Source organism: Camelus ferus, chromosome 5 (assembly GCF_009834535.1).
Source record: "Camelus ferus isolate YT-003-E chromosome 5, BCGSAC_Cfer_1.0, whole genome shotgun sequence".
Taxonomy (NCBI): Eukaryota; Metazoa; Chordata; class Mammalia; order Artiodactyla; family Camelidae; genus Camelus; species Camelus ferus.
In genome coordinates this window covers 33,697,570-33,715,088 of record NC_045700.1, presented here as the reverse complement: position 1 = coordinate 33,715,088, position 17,519 = coordinate 33,697,570, and the positions used below count along the sequence as shown (strand labels likewise).

Below are 17,519 nucleotides of genomic sequence, written 5' to 3'. Positions count from 1 at the left end.
CAACTTGCTGAAACTGAACAGCAGCTGCTGCCCATAGGCAGGGCTTGTGCATCCTCGTTGGCCCAGGATCCCACTCACTGGCTTCACACTTGGATCGTTTCAGTCTGGCCCCATAAGCATACAGGTTTGCCAACCCTGGTCTAAAGACAGGACAAGCCCAGCACAACCAGATTCAGGATCTATTACCTAATTCAGCCACTGAAGTCAGAAGAAAGGAGAGCCCAAGACACAAAGCAAACCACTTTGTTGTGTCTAGCACAAGTCCAAGTGCAGCCTCCAAACAAAAAATTCTTGTCTTGGTAGAATTAGGAGACTGTCTAACATTTAATATTACTTTGATGTTGTTACTCCTGATTATATTTAATTCTGTGGGGAAGTAGGTCTTTTTTTTTAACTTGTAAGTATATTTTCCTCTACATTTTAAAAAGAAAATTCCTCTAGCATTCTGATAGTGAACATACGGCTTCTCTCAAGAGATTAGCTCCTAGAACACCTACATAGAACTGAAGCCAAGTTCATAATCTTTGAGACTTTACATTCCAGAGAACAGAACAAGATTCAGAATGTGATCAGTTTTACTACGTCTGTACACCATTAGACTTGCAAATTAGAAAAAAAATTCCTAGACATTTGCAACTTCGGGTGAGATCGAAAACAAGATCTAATAATTAGTGTCTATTTCTGAAAGATGTGCATATTTAAAGACCACAGGCAATTAAAAACCAGGTTGTCCTGTAATCATGTAGAGTAATAATTGGAGTATAAAACAAGGTTTCATGCAAATCACTTCTTACTGCAACTATCACACTCTCTCTCTCTCACATGTTGTGTGATTCAATCAGATATTGACAATGGAACCATTAGATTTAAGGGAAATTGCTTCATGTTATGTTGTCACTGAAAAATACTATATTTGTATATTCCTGGAAGGAAATGCAACAAGGATCTCCTTACAATGAATCTTAAGATGATTTACTGACCTTTCACCTCCTGGATCACTTTGTGATTCTGAACAGTGTATGTACAGGACAGTAAACAACGTTTCTCAAAGTAAACATGCTGGATGAGGGACTCATGATTATTCCGTACGAAAACAGTTGCTAATGGATGGACTGTCATCTCCACTGGGGAGCAGATAAGAGAAAACAGGACAAGTCCATCCTTCTAGGGCAGCTGAGAAAAGAGTTCTAGTTTATCTCGAAGGTGCTTTCCAGCTTTGAAGTGGCTATGATTTCTTTGAGTAATCACAGAGAAGCTCTTCTAATAGCAATCGCAATATAGCTAAATCATTAAGTTATAAAACTTTTTTATAACTGAAAAATAAGGAAAACCCTTTGGCTCTGTCTGAATCTACTTCAAATAAAACCACATCACTACAGGATCTGAGGTTTGAGGGATATGTTTGACCAACTTTCAAATAAATATTTTAGAGACATAGACTATGTGTTTGGAGGTGTCTAAGTTTGATATTGTTCTTTAGTTCCACTCTGTGTGCTGAAAATGAAAGGATCTGGGAAGGGAGCCTGAGAGCAGGGAGGGCAGCGAGGGAAGAAGAGCTGCCCACACACTAAGAAGTCAGGTTCCTCGGGTCTCACACTGACCACGGAAGGGAGGCATCCTTTGACTAGTGAGGAATCTGAGTTTTGTTATTCCTCAGGCAAGTAACTAAGAGAATCAAAATCTGATCTGATCACACCCAGGTGTGACTCCAAATCACATGTCTGCTAGGTCATCTTCCCCTATCCGTGTGCGTTACCTAGGGCCCTAGATCTGCCAGCCTCGCTGGCACCAGCAATGCAGGGAGCTGCTGGCGGCAGCCAGTGTAATGCAGAGTCTCAGAACCTGTCTCGCGCATGGCCAGCCACTCTGGGCAGTGACACGCACAGTTCCATGAAACAGCACTTTTCCTTAAAAACCTCCCTAACGCACACACTTGGAAGTGGATACAGAAATGAACCGGGGCTCCCTCTTCCCCCATCCCTGTCAGGTGAATAAAATGCTGACCCAATGAGCCAAAGAACCATTTCTAAGCTTTACAATCCAGATGGCCTCTAGCTACATTTTAATTTTATGTCCAAAATAGTTTTGGATCAAATTTGTGATGCACACTTTCCTTTTCTCTGTGAATTATTTCATCAAATATGCACATATTTATAATTTTTCTAGTTTATACACACAAGCATATAATTGGATCTCAGAACTTCTTTGTTGAAAAATCACAAATTTCGAAATAAAGCAAGCAGGTAAAACTAACATCACTCAACAACTTGATTTCTTAATTTCAAATCTCTTAATTTGCAAAACTCTACCAATGGGAGGCCTACCTAGCATCGACAAAATTTAACTGTTAAGCTGGAAGATGGGGAGAGGGAAGCTAACAAACTTTTCCCAAAGCATTTATGGAAAGTTTCCTCAGGCCCACAATATCCCTAAAAAGTTTCTTAAAGAGGCCTTGAAATGGATAAATAGTTGAAAGTGAAATGCAAAGTCAAATTGAAATGAATGTCAACGTTGCTCAGTTAGCAACAGCCTAGAAGCTCACCAGCTGTCAACGCTAATCATAGCTCAGTTGTTGACTCACTGTGTGACCTATCGCAGTACAGTTAACCTCGTGGATTTTGTATGCCAGCAATAAAATAGCATCACAAACTCCTCGAAGGCCTGATATGAGTTATAACTCAAAGATATTGCCATGGCCCCACTTTGGGAGCTAAGTGTTAAATAAAAACCAAAATTATAAGAAAGATGATAGGATGCACTTCAAAGAACATTTCCAGCTCTGTCTGCACCATTTTAGTCCTTTAATGAAACATGCCTCTGAGAAACGGTTAACTATATAAAGTTAGTTAAGAATAGTTTCAACTAGACTTATCAAAAATAGTGTATTCAGAGTCCTCATCAGGCTTTAGATATCAGACACAGCCCCAATGTATTTAGTTGTGTTTCTAAGAGAAAAAGAGTTCTTCCAGGAATCTATACACAGGGTTCTAAACGAGAGAAGAAAATGAATCTTTGGCATAAACTCTTAACAAAACTCTCATCCCCCACCCCAAAAAAACCCAGCTCATTTGTCAACTGATTAGGAACTAAAGTCAGGACACAGATGTAATGGCTGGATGCATAACAAAAGCTTTTCTCTGCTTCCAGAGACCACCACTGGATTACATTTCCCACTCTCCCTTACAGTTGGCTTATAATGAGCTGGCGGGTCAACAGACCCTATAAATGTGGCAGAGCCACTAGAATAAAGGGACATAGGTCCCTGAATGACTGCAAGAAACAATCCTCCACCTACCCACATTGAACTGCAACATGAGCAAGAAAGAAACCTTCATTGTGATAAGCCACCGAGCTTTGGGAGCAGCTTATCATACCAGTTAGTTTACCCCAGTTAACAAACAAATAGGGGATACATTTAGCATTATAATTCAAATTTCTCTACTTTGTATACCATCCATATGTGGTTCAGACTCTCCATCTGATGGGACAGGCTCCACCATTTATAGAAAAATAAGTCCACAGAGATAAAGCTCCAAAAGAAGAGACAAATGCAAGCCCCACCAAACCACAGTGCAGAGACACTGCTACCTCCATGTTTGACATACTGCAGATGCTGATGGCTCGTTAAGCAGGTGGGTGAACAGAGAAGCCTACTATCCAACCACTAGCCTTCCTCCTAAATATGCATTCTTCACATGGTATCTAACACTATAGTTCCCACCGAAACACTGAAATCAACAAAAATGAAGACTGTTTAAGAACAGCTGCTGTAACAGTACTTCGAAAGATTTTTTTTAAGAGAAAGGCTGTTCATGAACCTATGAAAAATGCCTCTGGAGAGGGAAGGTTATTTACTCAGAGAGAACAAACAAGTCTGGTAGCCAGAATTGACTCATGAAGTTAAAAGCAATCTGGTAAGCATAAAGCAAATGTGTCACGTGATAATTTCAGCGACATCAGTGTTCAGGAAGATTTATACTGATTTCAAATCCACAGATACTCTTTAGTTAAGAACTGAGGTTAAATTCTTAAAGATGTTAAGCATGTTCAAAAAAATAAATAGTTATAGTCAATCAAAGATACTATTGAAAAGTGATACTTACGTAGAATTTTAACATTTGAAATTTTCTCAATTGACATCATGTTCTAGATGCTATGCTTACAACTTTAAGTATAATTTTTAAAAAATGAATGCTTTCAGTTTTACAACAAAACTGAGAGAAAGTTCCAAAGATTTCCCATATACCTTTTGCCCCTACATATGCATAGCCTCCCCCATAACCAACATCACTCACCAGAATGGCACATTTTCATGAAAGATGAACCTACACTGATACATCATAATCACACAAAGTCAGCAGTTTACTTAAGTGTTCACTCTTGGCATTGTACATTCTATGGTTTGGGAGAAATGCCTAATGACATGTATCCATCATTTTAGTATCACACAGAATATTTTCACTGTCCTAAACATGCTCTGTGCTCCTCCTTCATCTTCCTGCACACACCCTTGGCAAGCACTGATCTTTTTACTGTCTTCATAGTTTTGCCTTTTCTGGAGTGTCATATGGTTGGATTCATACAGTATGCAGCCTTTTCAGATCGGCTTCTTTCACTGAGTAATATGCATTTTAGATTTCTCCATGTCTTTCCATGGCTTGATGGCTCATTTCTTTTTAGTGCTGAATAATGTTCCATTGTCTGGATGGACCATAGTTTACTCATCCATTTACCTACTGAAGGCCACCTTGATTGCTTCCAAGTTTTGGCATTTATGAACAAAGCTGCTATAAATATCTGTGTGCAGATTTTTGTGTGGATATAAGTTTTCAACTCCTTTGGGTAAATATCAATGAGAGTGACTGCTGGATCACATGGCAAGTATATGTTTAGTTTTGTAAGAAACCACCAAACTGCCTTCCAAAGTCGCTATTACCATTTTGCATTCCCACCAACAATGAATGAGAGTTCCTGTTGATCCACATCCTCTCGTGATTTTGGCTGGTTGTGCTTACAGTTTTGATTTCTCTTTGATGGATATTTATCTTTACTTCAAGTTTCTCTAACCTCTACCAGTTTCTCTGGCCAGCAGTTAATATAAGCAGCATTATACCAATTAAAAGTTCAGTTATTGAAAGAAATCTGGAGTCATATCTTTCTTACTATGCCCAAGAAAGTTGTATCTATTTCACATTTTCCTATCCTATATCAGGGGAAGGGAAGAAGTACCACAGATACTAAAGACCTGCTATGTGTACTGTGATAATTGGCTTGTATATTCTGACTTAGTGCTTGGCAGGGGCAAAATGCCTGGGAGTAAAGTGACATTATCTTTAACCTTATGATAAAACTAGACTTCTGGAAACTTTCATAACCTGTGCACAATGACAAGCTTACCAAAACTCAGCCACACTTGTATAGCAGACACATTCAGGGACCTAAATATCTTTTCATTTGGGGGTCCATTAAAATAAACCCCAAAGTAGACCTTACTTTGACTAGATATAATCATTCTATTTTTTGCTGTCTCATCAATCTTATCTTTTGAATTTTAAGTCATTGATACTACCAATCAAAAGACCCTGGTTTATTAGAATAGCTTACAAATAATGTGTTGAGAGGGAGAGACTGAAATTAAACCAATGTCCTCAAAATTCATGTAGATTTTAACTACTCATGCATCCCTCTGCCTCTCATTCACTCATTAGCGTAAGTACTTTTCCTCCTCAGTTTTGATGACGCTAAAAAAGGAAGTACACGTTTACGCAAAATTCAACTCACCTAACACATTACCACTATCATTTTTCATGTTCCCTTAATTACCATACTTAATAAAGTGAACTACAGTATTTAGTAAGCCACACAAAGTATAGTGAATTGCTGTCTCTTACAAAGTGAGAGGTTGCTTTGCAAAGCGTGAAGATCCCATCATTGACTTTGAGGAAAAATAAGTTTAATTGCATTCCCCTTCAAGCTAAATTCTGATTTACCTCCAAAAATAAAATAAAATTCTGATTTACTCTCAAAAAGTCAGCTTTTTTAATTGTTTCACTATAGAGTTACAACAAATAGCATTATACTCTATGCTCATTAATTTATCAAAAACACTATATTCACATAACGTTTTAGGAACATATCACCACATAAATCAGGTCTGCCATAACTTATATAAGTTTAAATCGAAAAAGAAACAAAACAGTGGGAACTTCAAGGAATGTATTACTTACAACAGAAAGAAAGTTTAAGCCAATAATTGGGGTTGTCTACCTTGTCACTGGCTCACCTTCTGATCAGGCAGCAAGGAGAAGAGAAAATATAGGGGTGTTTGTGTGACTGGCTTTTAGCCATTCTCCTAGAAGCTCAGATGAAGGACATGACATCTGCCACTAAACCTCCAAGTCTTAAAAAAGCATCCCTGAGTGCAAGGGTCTCCAGTGATGAGAGCAACTTTCTTGCTAACAACAACCATACTGTATATTCATATCACCTGGGAGTAGCTAAACTTTTTTGCAAGTTTATTATGTTCCAGGAACTCTTCCAGGCTCCTCAAAGATCCTGTGAGGGAAGGATCACTGTTCTTTCCATCTTACAGACGGGGTAAAAAAATTGAGGCCCAGAGAACCGAAGAAAATGAATTGCCCATGATCACTCAGCTCTTCAGCAGCAGAGCGAGGGGTGGGCTGCAGGCAGCCTGCAAAGACGCTCCAAAGAGCCTGCTCCTGTCCCTTCTGTTACTCTGCTCAAGAACAGAACATCAGTGAGAATCTTTCATTTCCTTAATTCTAATAATATCACTCCTCACACTGAAAAGAGACTCCTTGCCTGTGCACAGGGCAGAAAAAAAGCATCCGGGCTCTGAGAAAGCTCTCCGTGGCTCTCAGGCTGCCCCTCAGTGCGGCTGGCGGGGCCCACACCCCCGAGTGGGGGAGGCAGGAACCAAGCTGGCGTGTGTGTCTGAGACGGCCGCCCGCAGACCTAAAGAGACCTTTGTTCCATCAACCACACCACTGGGGTTAAAAAGAAGCCCACATTGTCACACCAGTTTTCAGTGAGGACCTAGAAGGTGTGAAATAAATGTGGAGTTTAAACATTTTTTAAAGTTTCCCCAAAATGCCCTCTGTCTCTACTTAAAAGACAAAAGCCTGAGGCGGCCCTCAGTTAACACTTTGCGCTCCCACCCTATTTTGGCCCCGGTTCTCCCCACCCCACCCTGAAGAACCGCCCTGCAACCCTGACTGTACCGCTCTCCTCCCTAAGGTTACTGCCTCTGAACCGCCCCAGAGACTCTCTCCTATGCCTGTTTCTTACTTTTTTTCTTTCTTTCTTTCTTTCTTTTTTTTTTTTTTTTTGGAAGTACTGGGGGTCGAACCCAGGACCTCCTGTGTGCCAAGCATGCACTCTAGCACTGAGCTATACCCACTACCCCCCATCTTAATTTAAACTCCATTCTCCCACCAGTTTGGAATTCGAAAAGGAAGCTGTCCCACGAAGTGACTTTCCTTTCACTGGATATGAAGGAACCCTGGAAGAGCATACTGTTTTGAGAAGATCAGATGTCTTCTAGGTCCCTTCCAATTAACAGTTTATTATTACACAGACTGATGCTAAGCAGTGAATGACAAATACCTTGCTCTCAAAAATCTGCACCCCTCTGCAGAGGTGTCTGCTGGCTACGTCCCTGGTGGGATTTGAGGTAGTGCTGGGATGTTTACATCCCGCTACTCAGCCTCCTGTTCCTTGGCACATGGCTGGTCTGGGGAGAGGAAAAATCAGGAAGCCTTTGTGAAACTCAGCCACCTGTGAGTGGGTGAGGAAGTAAACGCAGGGGGAAAATGAAACGAACAGGAAGCCTCTCCAAGGCCACTCAAAAAACCCCTACATTCACAACTGGAGGGGGCCTGGTGTGTGGATGCCACTTGTGGCCACAGACCTCCCTCCCTGCAGGCAGACTCAGTCAAAAGAGGTCAGCCAACATTCAGCTCCTTTCCCCAACAGCTTCCCCACTGGAATTGAAGATTTCAGTTGCCCAGCTCCAAAATAAAATAATAATAATAATCACCAGCACTATAGCAGCTCTCTCCTTAGGCCACAATCTCCACCCTTTCTATATCTGCCCTTATTTATCTCAAAAGAAGAAAATCTCTAGGCTTCACTTGGCTCAACAGTGGAGAATATTCACCACTGAAAAACATAACATAAATGTAAATAATATGTTTGCAAGAAGATAAGCCATACCACGAAGGAAAGTGGAGCCAAAAAAATCCTTGCTATCACCTCTAACCCCTAACCTTCCCCCAGAAATGCGTCTCCACAAACGTCTCGATTTCCTCACGTACAGTAGCTTTTATTCAAGCAACTGAGTAAAAAGTAAGTGAACTACATCTTATTGAATTTCACTGTGTTTTCTGTTTAATTAATCAAAAAAGTGTATACAGTAGTTTTCCTTTCATTCATTTCCTTGCAAATATAAGGTAATTTAAAAGGTTTTTGTGAGCTGACCTGGCACCTAAACACTTCCAGCACCATCCCATCACCAAATATGCTAAAACAATTGACTGACTTTTAGAATCAACCCATTTATATTCAGAATACAGCCTCTGCCTACATGTTAGGAAGGAAGCTTTGTACCGGGAGTATCAAATGAGCACAAGCTAGGGACCAGGGAGACAGACGGCAGGAATGCCAGCAAAATGTGCCTGAACTTAAAGTTGGTGAAGGCTTTCTCATCCGTCAGTATCTGGGCTTTCAATACCAACTTATTCTTAAATAAGGACAGTTTATCAGTTAGAATCATCTCACAAAACTGGAAAAAAGATTAAAAACACAAGCCAATACTTTAAGCATTGCTCTCTAGAAAAACAGAGCATGTCTAGGCACGTTTAAGGGCACAGCTTCTATAAAATGTAGCCAAATAATGGGTATCAACGGGCAGATTTTTCTTAACTATTGAAGTCAGGAAAATTTCCTCCCCTAGAATGGCTCTGATTGGCAGATATTTTCTAAGAGAGGACAGCTGAGGCCTGTGGTCATTTTACGTCAATGGTTCTAGCTGAGATGGTTTCCTCTCCCCCCTTACACACCCTTTTCTTTCTTTTTTGCCAATCCCTATGGCTACATCCAAACCTGCTACCCAAAATGTGCTGACGGCAGTGGCTTAAAGGGACAGGAATCACCACAAAAGAACACACGCACTTGGAGTGCATGGCTTACGCAACTCATTGATTGAATATGCCTATGGTGATTTTTCTCAAAAGAACTTGTCAGATTAAAATTATAAATGACTTGAAACTGCTGGTATCTGTTTCATTTGGCTATTGGGGTGGTCAGGATGTCTAACTGAGGAAGGAGAAAATGACAAAATGTCCCAGGAGTCAATAGACCATGGTTTTGCTTGATGTTACTGACTAAAATTAACCCCTAACTTGATTGACTGGAGGCAGCATCAACTGCTTATTCTATTCTGTGAGATAAAAGAGAAATCAAACAGAACATATACATAAATGGACAGACAGATAAACATGTAAGACACAGTACTACCTAGGTATAAAATTAAGTTATAAACTCTGAAATAGAATATGCTTACTATGGTTAACAGACATATTCCACATACAAATTTAGCAACAACTCATCATATTAGATGTCATGACCTTTGGCACTGGCATTTACCAGTATCGTTTCAGATAGCCCCGGTAAAGATGGCAGAAGTAATTTAATCTGTAAAAGTCCAAGTCCCAAACAGAACTGCACTTCTAAAATAGCTTCAGCATAAACAACGTCTTTTCACACTTACTTTTAAGGAACTAAGGAAATATTTTTTAAAAAACAGTGCATCAAGCATGTTCAATGGGTGAGAATGAGTTTCAACAGCAAGCCAGTCAATAACACCTGCAACACATATACCTAGGGAAGCTTGAAGAGTAATGTGCTCACAGTTAAAAATGAAAAAAACTAGAGTAAACTATTCAATACCGTCCATCTTTAGGAGGTAACACTAAAAATGAGCTGCTCTTTTTTATTTTCACGTGTCAGCAAATTGAGTCTTTCTACCATGTGTTTTTAACGTGGTATTTCCCACTCAAGACATGGAACTTCAAGCAAGGCGGCTGGCTCCACCCTCTTCTAGCACAAAGAAATGGAAACAGCAAGTGCAAGAAAACTCAAGGTTTCAAGGTTCTCACAAAAATGTAGGATATGAGTAGTTCATAGGAAGCTTATCTATAAATAGCTTCCCAAAGTCTTCACCTCCATCTTTGAATCGGGAATGCACCAACCAGCTGGCATCACGAAATGCCCTCGTGACATGAGGAAGGAGGGACAAGAGACTAACACTAACTACTGAGGTCAGTATTTCAAGCGTGAAAAGAACAAAACCATTCACCAAAGTTATTTCTCAGCATCAATTTGGACTATGCAAAGGCATAGTTGTAGTGCCAAGAGGGAAAAAAACCAAAACGAAAATGAACTGAACACTTTAAATTATTTAGAAATTTCATGCCAGTCTCACTTTCATGGCTTTCTCCCACTAAAAATTTTGCCCAATATTAAGTAGAACTATATGAGTAACAAAATCTAGCAAAAATAAAACCAAGATTCCAAGTTGGGCCTTTTGTAGAGGCTCTTTCTTTTCCATTTCCTTTCTCAGCTGCCTGCCTTCTAATAAGACAAACTCTTGGCAGGAACATAGAAGGTATCCAGACATTTGGATGAATTAGACAAGGAAAGTCTACATGAATAAACCCTGGCACTCAGAAATGAAGCAGTCTTTTGAGACCAAAGAGCCAAAACAGAGGCTAAATAACATAATGCTTTCTGATAAAGAAATTTACTTTTTAAAAAATGAGATACACACAGTTCTCAAGGATCGTTAAGGCAGTTATTTTAAATTGGTGTCTTTCAGATCAAGCTGAGACAGTAATTTCTAAACAAAACCATCAGCCTGCGCACGCCCCACATACAATTCTTTAACAGATCTAAGTTTCATATTACAATCAATACATGTACAATTACTTACTTGCTTCCTTCTGTAATGAGCAAACTGAGAGAGGCCTAGAACAGTTGCAACAGCACCTCCTCCAACAAGAATAGTCCCTTTCACTGCCTTTTGAAATGCCATTTCTTAGCCTACAAAGACAAGGAAAAAAGGAAACAAAAAAGTTTATTAGGATTTTTATCACACAACAATCCAATAGTAAAAAGAGACTGTCAATTATGAAATTATGTTAAACTAGAAAAGAAACATACAATAAGGAATTTACTAATGTACCAATTTGCAAACCACAATTCAAAAACACTACACAAAAAACCCTAGGGAACTGACTATATAAAAGTTACCATCCAACAGGAATTAAAGAAAGGAAAATTAAGATACAACTGAGGATATTTAAATAGTATAAAGTCAAGAGAGCTGTGAAAAGAAATGTCATTGTGTATCTGAGAAAACCACATGCTGGACTTGCAAGTTTGTTCAACCATTAATCCCCTCCACAAAAAGAATTGGTCAAAGTCTTCTGTCACTCATCGTGACAATGAACCTCACGCCTGCTTCAGGTTCTTTGGCAAGTGCTTAATTCAGCTCTGGTACAACTCCCTTCCTGAGTTTCCCTCTTCCGAATGAAGTTCTCACTAGAACTGAAAGCCAACACGCTTACATTTCTATCCCTAGGAGAGTCTACACTTTACAGATAAAAAGTCAATGAAAACCATGCCTTGATCCTTTTATAAAATGACAGATTTAACACTGCTGCAATTCCTTTCATTAAAGGAACTTTAAAAAAAAAGGTTTCTTCCAGCCAGAGTGGCATGACACCACAATTTCAAAGGGAAACTCTCCAGATCAAGCACATTTTTGTGCTTACTGTGTATTTCTAGATAAAATCTGGCACTGTGTTAGCTCTTGACTTTCTTCTCACTTGTTTAAAAAAATTTTTTTTTCTGCTCTTGGACTGATTAAAATTTCTTTAGAGGTTTTTTTTTTTTTGAGGATTTAAATAGTCTAACTTTTTCAGGAACTGAAAAGAAAAAAAAGATGAAAAAAGAAAATTCAACAAAAAAACCTCCTGTTTAGTCTGCTAAACAAACAAACAAACAAAGGCAAAACTATGTGATCACCTAAAAAAATTCTAACTTAAGAGCTGATATTGAGCAACTTGACCTGCCTAAGCCTTTCACTCACAATAGCAGCTGGCACACCCACATCTTACAGGGAAGGCACTACCCTACTTTCCTGAATGGGTCTAGGACTGACCCGTCTGGACAACGCACCCTATCTACAAACATCCCATGACCCAAGAAAGTATTGAATATGAAGTCAGTTTTAACCTAGGATAGTAAAGAACATATAGTATCTCAATGTAACTTATGATACAGTTAAAATCTCTGAGTTCATATTGAATGGATAGAGTCTATCAGCATAACTAGCCTAAATCAAAGAATTTCTGTGCAGTTGGTAACTATGATTCTACAGAAAATTCATTTTGGAATACTATAAATTATATACTAAAATAAAAGTTGGCATTTCTTAAAATTTTATTTTTCCTCTGATCTCATTTTTTTTTATGAACTCCTAAATTCTAAGACTCATCTTTATTTTTAAGATTCTCACCAGAAAAATATTTCACACGTGTATGTTCTCTGCTGCTGGAAGTCTCTTCTTTCCGGTCCCTTCTCTACATCAACCATCCCCTCTCCCAAGTTATGTAAAATGGTTAGTATATGCAGGCTAGAGCTTCCATTCATCATTTGGTCAACTCTAAGCAAAATCTAATGTCCATGGTTGCTCTAATAGTAAAAAGCACAACTTAGCCAACTTGGAAGGCACCCATTTGTCACAGTTCACCATCACCACTCCTAATACTGCTATAACCGTTCACATGTGTGCCTATCACACAGTAGAAACTCATGCTATCCCCAGGCTAGCTGAGTTCCCCTGACAATTAGGGACAGAGAATAGAGACCCAGCTCTATTTACCTAAACAACGCTGGAACCCACCCCATATAGATAGCAGCCTGGCAGTCCTTTGGATGTGAGTTTGGTATGTGGCTGACTTTAGCTCAGTATCCTTGCTTCTGTCTTGTGGATAATGTCACCGATGACCTCACAAAGGATACCACACTTTAGTAGCACCAACTGAGGGATGTTGTACAATACAGTCAATGAAAGTGTCTCAGCAGAGGCACTCATTCAGCCAGATAAGTTTGGAGCTAGTTTTTCCAACTGTATAGATCCCTACGTTCCCTGCTCACCTTGGTATATTGCTTCAATTTGATTTGTCTGAAACCAAAACATGCTAAGGAGGGTATCTTTATGGGTTTTCTCAATGAGCCACTAATAGTACGGAAAAAACTGCATTCATATATTATTCTGTGGAGTTAGCAATAATAATGGCTAATAGTTTCTTTTTTCAGTATTTTCATAAAATAACCTATGCCTAGGGGATATTATTATTCCTATTGTGATCAAATTCGTCTGTAAGATAATCTAGCTAGTTGTTATGAATAAATCACTCTAACAGGTAATTCAAAAACAAAAGCACAGAATCAATTTCACCTGGCTCTCCTAACATTATCATCTTCATCACCATCACTATTATCAATGTTATAATGACAATGGTTATCATTTATTAAGTTATTTGCTTGGTAACAGGTACCATGTTTTTAATTCTTTACATACATCAGCTCATATTACCCTCACAACATCATAATTTCATAAAAAGGGCACCTGCAGTTCAAAGGGAGTAGGGGATTTGTCCTAGGTCACTCCCTAGTAAGTGTCAAAAAACACAATTTAGTCTTTGCTTTTAATTACTAGGTGGTTCTGCCCTGCCTTTGCTCCGAAAGGCAACCTCTCCCCAAGAGCCACATCATATTTTGCTATTACACCCAAAATAAGACTCTACTCAGAAGCATTCACCCAGAGAGTTCCTCAGCATTACGGTTTCTCTAAGGCACTGAAGAAGACTGACAAAATATCTACTAGTGACCTTCTGCCAGATAATGTGAAAACTTCATTTTAATGTTGAAAGAAAGAAATGTAAAAACAGATTAATATAAACCATATGCTGTGAACTATTCGTACCCATTTGCATTCCATTACAAAGAGAAAAGTCTTCATAATGTTACCAAGAGGAAAAGATTGCTTCCTTCTGCATAAAAGCTGCAACCAGGAAGTTAGCAAAGACTGGGAACACAAATGTCAATAAATCTTTACCTCTTGCAAGCAAAAGTGTGAGAAAACTAGAGGTAGGAAAGAAAACTGGAGTTAGAAAAGAAAACCAGAGGTAGAAAAATCATCCAAAAATAAGAATAGCTTAGTTATCATGGTGTGATATCCATGTTTAATAGCCCATGAATTAAATCACATATACATTGACTCAAGACTGGCTCCTCATTTGCACAGACCAATGCCAGCCCCCAATTCTTGTGAGAACACCAGGCCAACTAAACAAAACCCTAAATAAAAAGGCACACAACTAAATATAATCTGTGAGTTTATCAACCTATCAAGGGGTTTACAATCAATTTGGAGGATTAAATATCAAAATGTGTCTTATAACACTGTCTTATTAACTAGTTGTGCTATACTGAGTGTTCATAATACTTTGATAGACAAAAGACCCTGAATGGACAAAGCAATCTTGAAAAAGAAGAACAAAGCTGGAGGCATCAAATTCCTGATTTCAAACAATATTGCAATGTTATAGTAATCAAAACATTATGGTACTGACCTAAAAACAAAAAACCCCAACTCACAGAAACAGAGAAGAGCTTGGTGGTTGCCAGAGGCAGGGGGTAGAAGGGGAGAGAAATAGGTGAAGGTAGTCAAAATGTACAAACTTTCAAATATAAGTAAGTTCTGGAGATTTAACATACAGCATGGTGACTATAGTTACTAATACCGAATTGTGTATTTGAAAGTTGCTAAGAGAAGAAATCTATAAAGTGCTCACCACAAGAAAAAAAAAATTGTAACTATGAGATTATGAATGTTAACTAAACTCATTGTGATAATCATTTCATTATATATAAAAAATCATTATGTTGTATGCCTTAAACCTATATAATGTTATATGTCAATTTTACCTCAATAAAACTGGAAGAAAAAAAAATTATATTATAGCCCAAAAAAAGCAGCAGCTTGAAGTGGAGGTGGGGGTGATGGTAAAGCACTATCCAAAAACCACTTTCATCAAGCAGAAGATATATGTTAAGAGTAAAACTAGGATGCTATTTCTATTCAAGTACCAAGTTATGATGCCCTCAAAGAAAGAATGGAATCACTAAATAGACAATGACTATATTTCACCAGCATTTCTGTGTTTTGGGTCCTTCAAAATGCCTGGAAAGGCTGGACTAGTTTATAAATAAGGCAGGCTGCTAAATGACATTATTTCCTAAACCATGACAATATCAAATTGAAAAAAAATCAGTAGAGTATCCAGTTCAGATGGCACAGTGAATTCATGCTTCAGCTCATCCTGTATGCTCTAAACACATGGTAACGACAGACAATAATAGAAAAAAAGAAAAAAGAAATACATACATATGCACACACATACACACTCTGATAGAAAAGAAAGCAAGGTGCTGTATCATTGCAGTGAAAAAAGAGTACTTCTAACTAGAAGAAGTAAGGAAAGCTTCAGAAGACAGTATCCTTGAGAGGGTTCTTAGAGAAAGAAAAGGATTTGGGGGGCAGTGAATATGAACAGGTCTGGACTGAGAAAGATTTGGAGGAGGAACACCACGGAAATGTTCAGGAGGCATGCAAGTTGTTATCTGACTTGGCTGGAGATCATGTTCATTTGGAAATGAGGTCTAAGAAGTGCAGGGCAAGAGATAAGAATATTCTGTATATGTGAAATAAAATATTCTTCTATGATATTCTTTTGGCCATGAGAGTTGAGACTGCAGATGAAGGAAGCAAGATGCTTCATCCCATGATTTATGAAGAGTGTTCAAGTAGATTTTTGTGTTGAAGCTTATGACTAAGACTGAGAGACCAACTGGAAGGCAATAAATAGTCCCCGTGCCCCATGTGAGAGGATGACAGCCCAGTTTAGGACAACATTGCAAAGTGCAAATGCAGAGATTGATGCTTCCCAGAAATCTCTAATGACAGCACTCAGTTAGAGACCATTACAGGATCTGACAAGTGGTTACAGAAGGAAACAGGAAGAGACTGAATGCCATAAGGGGTTTTAGCCTTGGTAGCTGGGGACTTGCCCCAACATTACAACATTAAGAATCAGAAAGAAAAGCAAGTTTTTAAGGGAGAAGAGGAGCTCATTTGGAATCAAGGAAATTTGAGATCTAGATAGAACACCTACAGAGAGAAAGGAGCAAAGAGGTAGACAGATGGGCCTCAAACTCACACAAGTGATCAGCGCTAAAGGTATGGGTTGGGGACTCTTCTGTCTGGAACTGACAGATATATCTGCTACAAAATAAAATGGACTTACTGCTAGCAAAACAAAAATCGAGCTTGCCACTTCTCAGAGTTTGCTGACCCATGCTTCCAGCTAACCCTGCGAGTTATCTGGCTCTGCTGAATTCCTAGCTGTCCTTTCAGGACTCCCATTATAGACAGAGCGACTTTGACAATGAAAACCACCGCTCCGGTCCTGTCTCCAACAGTCCCCGACAGCTCACACTTCTGCCTCCTCCCATTCAGTGGCAAGGCTACTCTTCCAGCTAAATCATGCATCAAAATGACTTAGCCACATACCTGAGACTTAGAAACAAGAAATAACCACCCAGTGAAAAGGGCTGAGGTTCCCCTGGGCAACCACTCACAAGCAGATTTATTCCAGAACAAGAGCACGCTTCCTGGCCCCCGAATTCTCAAAGTAGGGTCCTCAAATTCCTCTCCCTGTCTTACAGTCCTAGTTTCTCTCTTAACTGAGCCTAAATAAAAACCCATCCAAACAGATCTATCACTCCTCTGTGGAAGGGAGTCCCTTCACTTTTACAAAAACTCTTCTGTCCTCCGGCCTCTTGCTTGGAAACAGTAGTTTCCTTTCTAATTTCCATGCTCTCCATTAATTTAAGAAAAATTGAGACTTCTTGGAGTTTTGAGTCTTATGCCAGCACAGATGTAAGCACATTTCTCCCCATCCTTCACGAGAGTGATCAGTGTAGGCGGTGGGGATGGGGGAAGATAGCTCAGAGATCATTTTCAGAAGAGTCATTTCCACCACAAACCTTGTGATCCCTGAAACATGTGCTCTGTAGCAAGATATAAAGGCACCGTGTGCCCTTCTGATCAGCTACACTGGGAGCCCAGACAAACGAGGCGTTTAAACACAAAATACAACTTGCAGCATGTGACCCAGACGTAGCCTGTGCTACTTCACTCAGCCCTTTACCTAAGCAGATAGATGCAGGTCCAAAGGAACCAGGAAGCTCCTTACACTTAGGTTGTACAGCCATCCACCTTGTAGCTGTGCATGGAAAACTGCCCTCTCCTCTATTTTGAGTCATGACACTGTCAAACCCACAGAAGGCACAACTCAGAGGGCCAG

At 39.3% G+C, this 17,519-nt stretch overlaps 1 protein-coding gene across 5 annotated transcripts in view; it reads right to left on the bottom strand.

The window, feature by feature from the left end:
- Positions 1–17,519, bottom strand: part of GPD2 (glycerol-3-phosphate dehydrogenase 2) — a 134,305-nt gene that overhangs the window by 91,299 nt on the left and 25,487 nt on the right. For all 5 annotated transcript variants that reach the window (XM_032479470.1, XM_032479471.1, XM_014565009.2 and 2 more), the window contains exon 2: positions 11,012–11,121. In XM_032479470.1, the coding sequence (XP_032335361.1) occupies positions 11,012–11,113 (102 nt within the window). In that variant the 5' untranslated portion in view covers positions 11,114–11,121. The remainder of the gene's footprint in view (positions 1–11,011; positions 11,122–17,519) is intronic.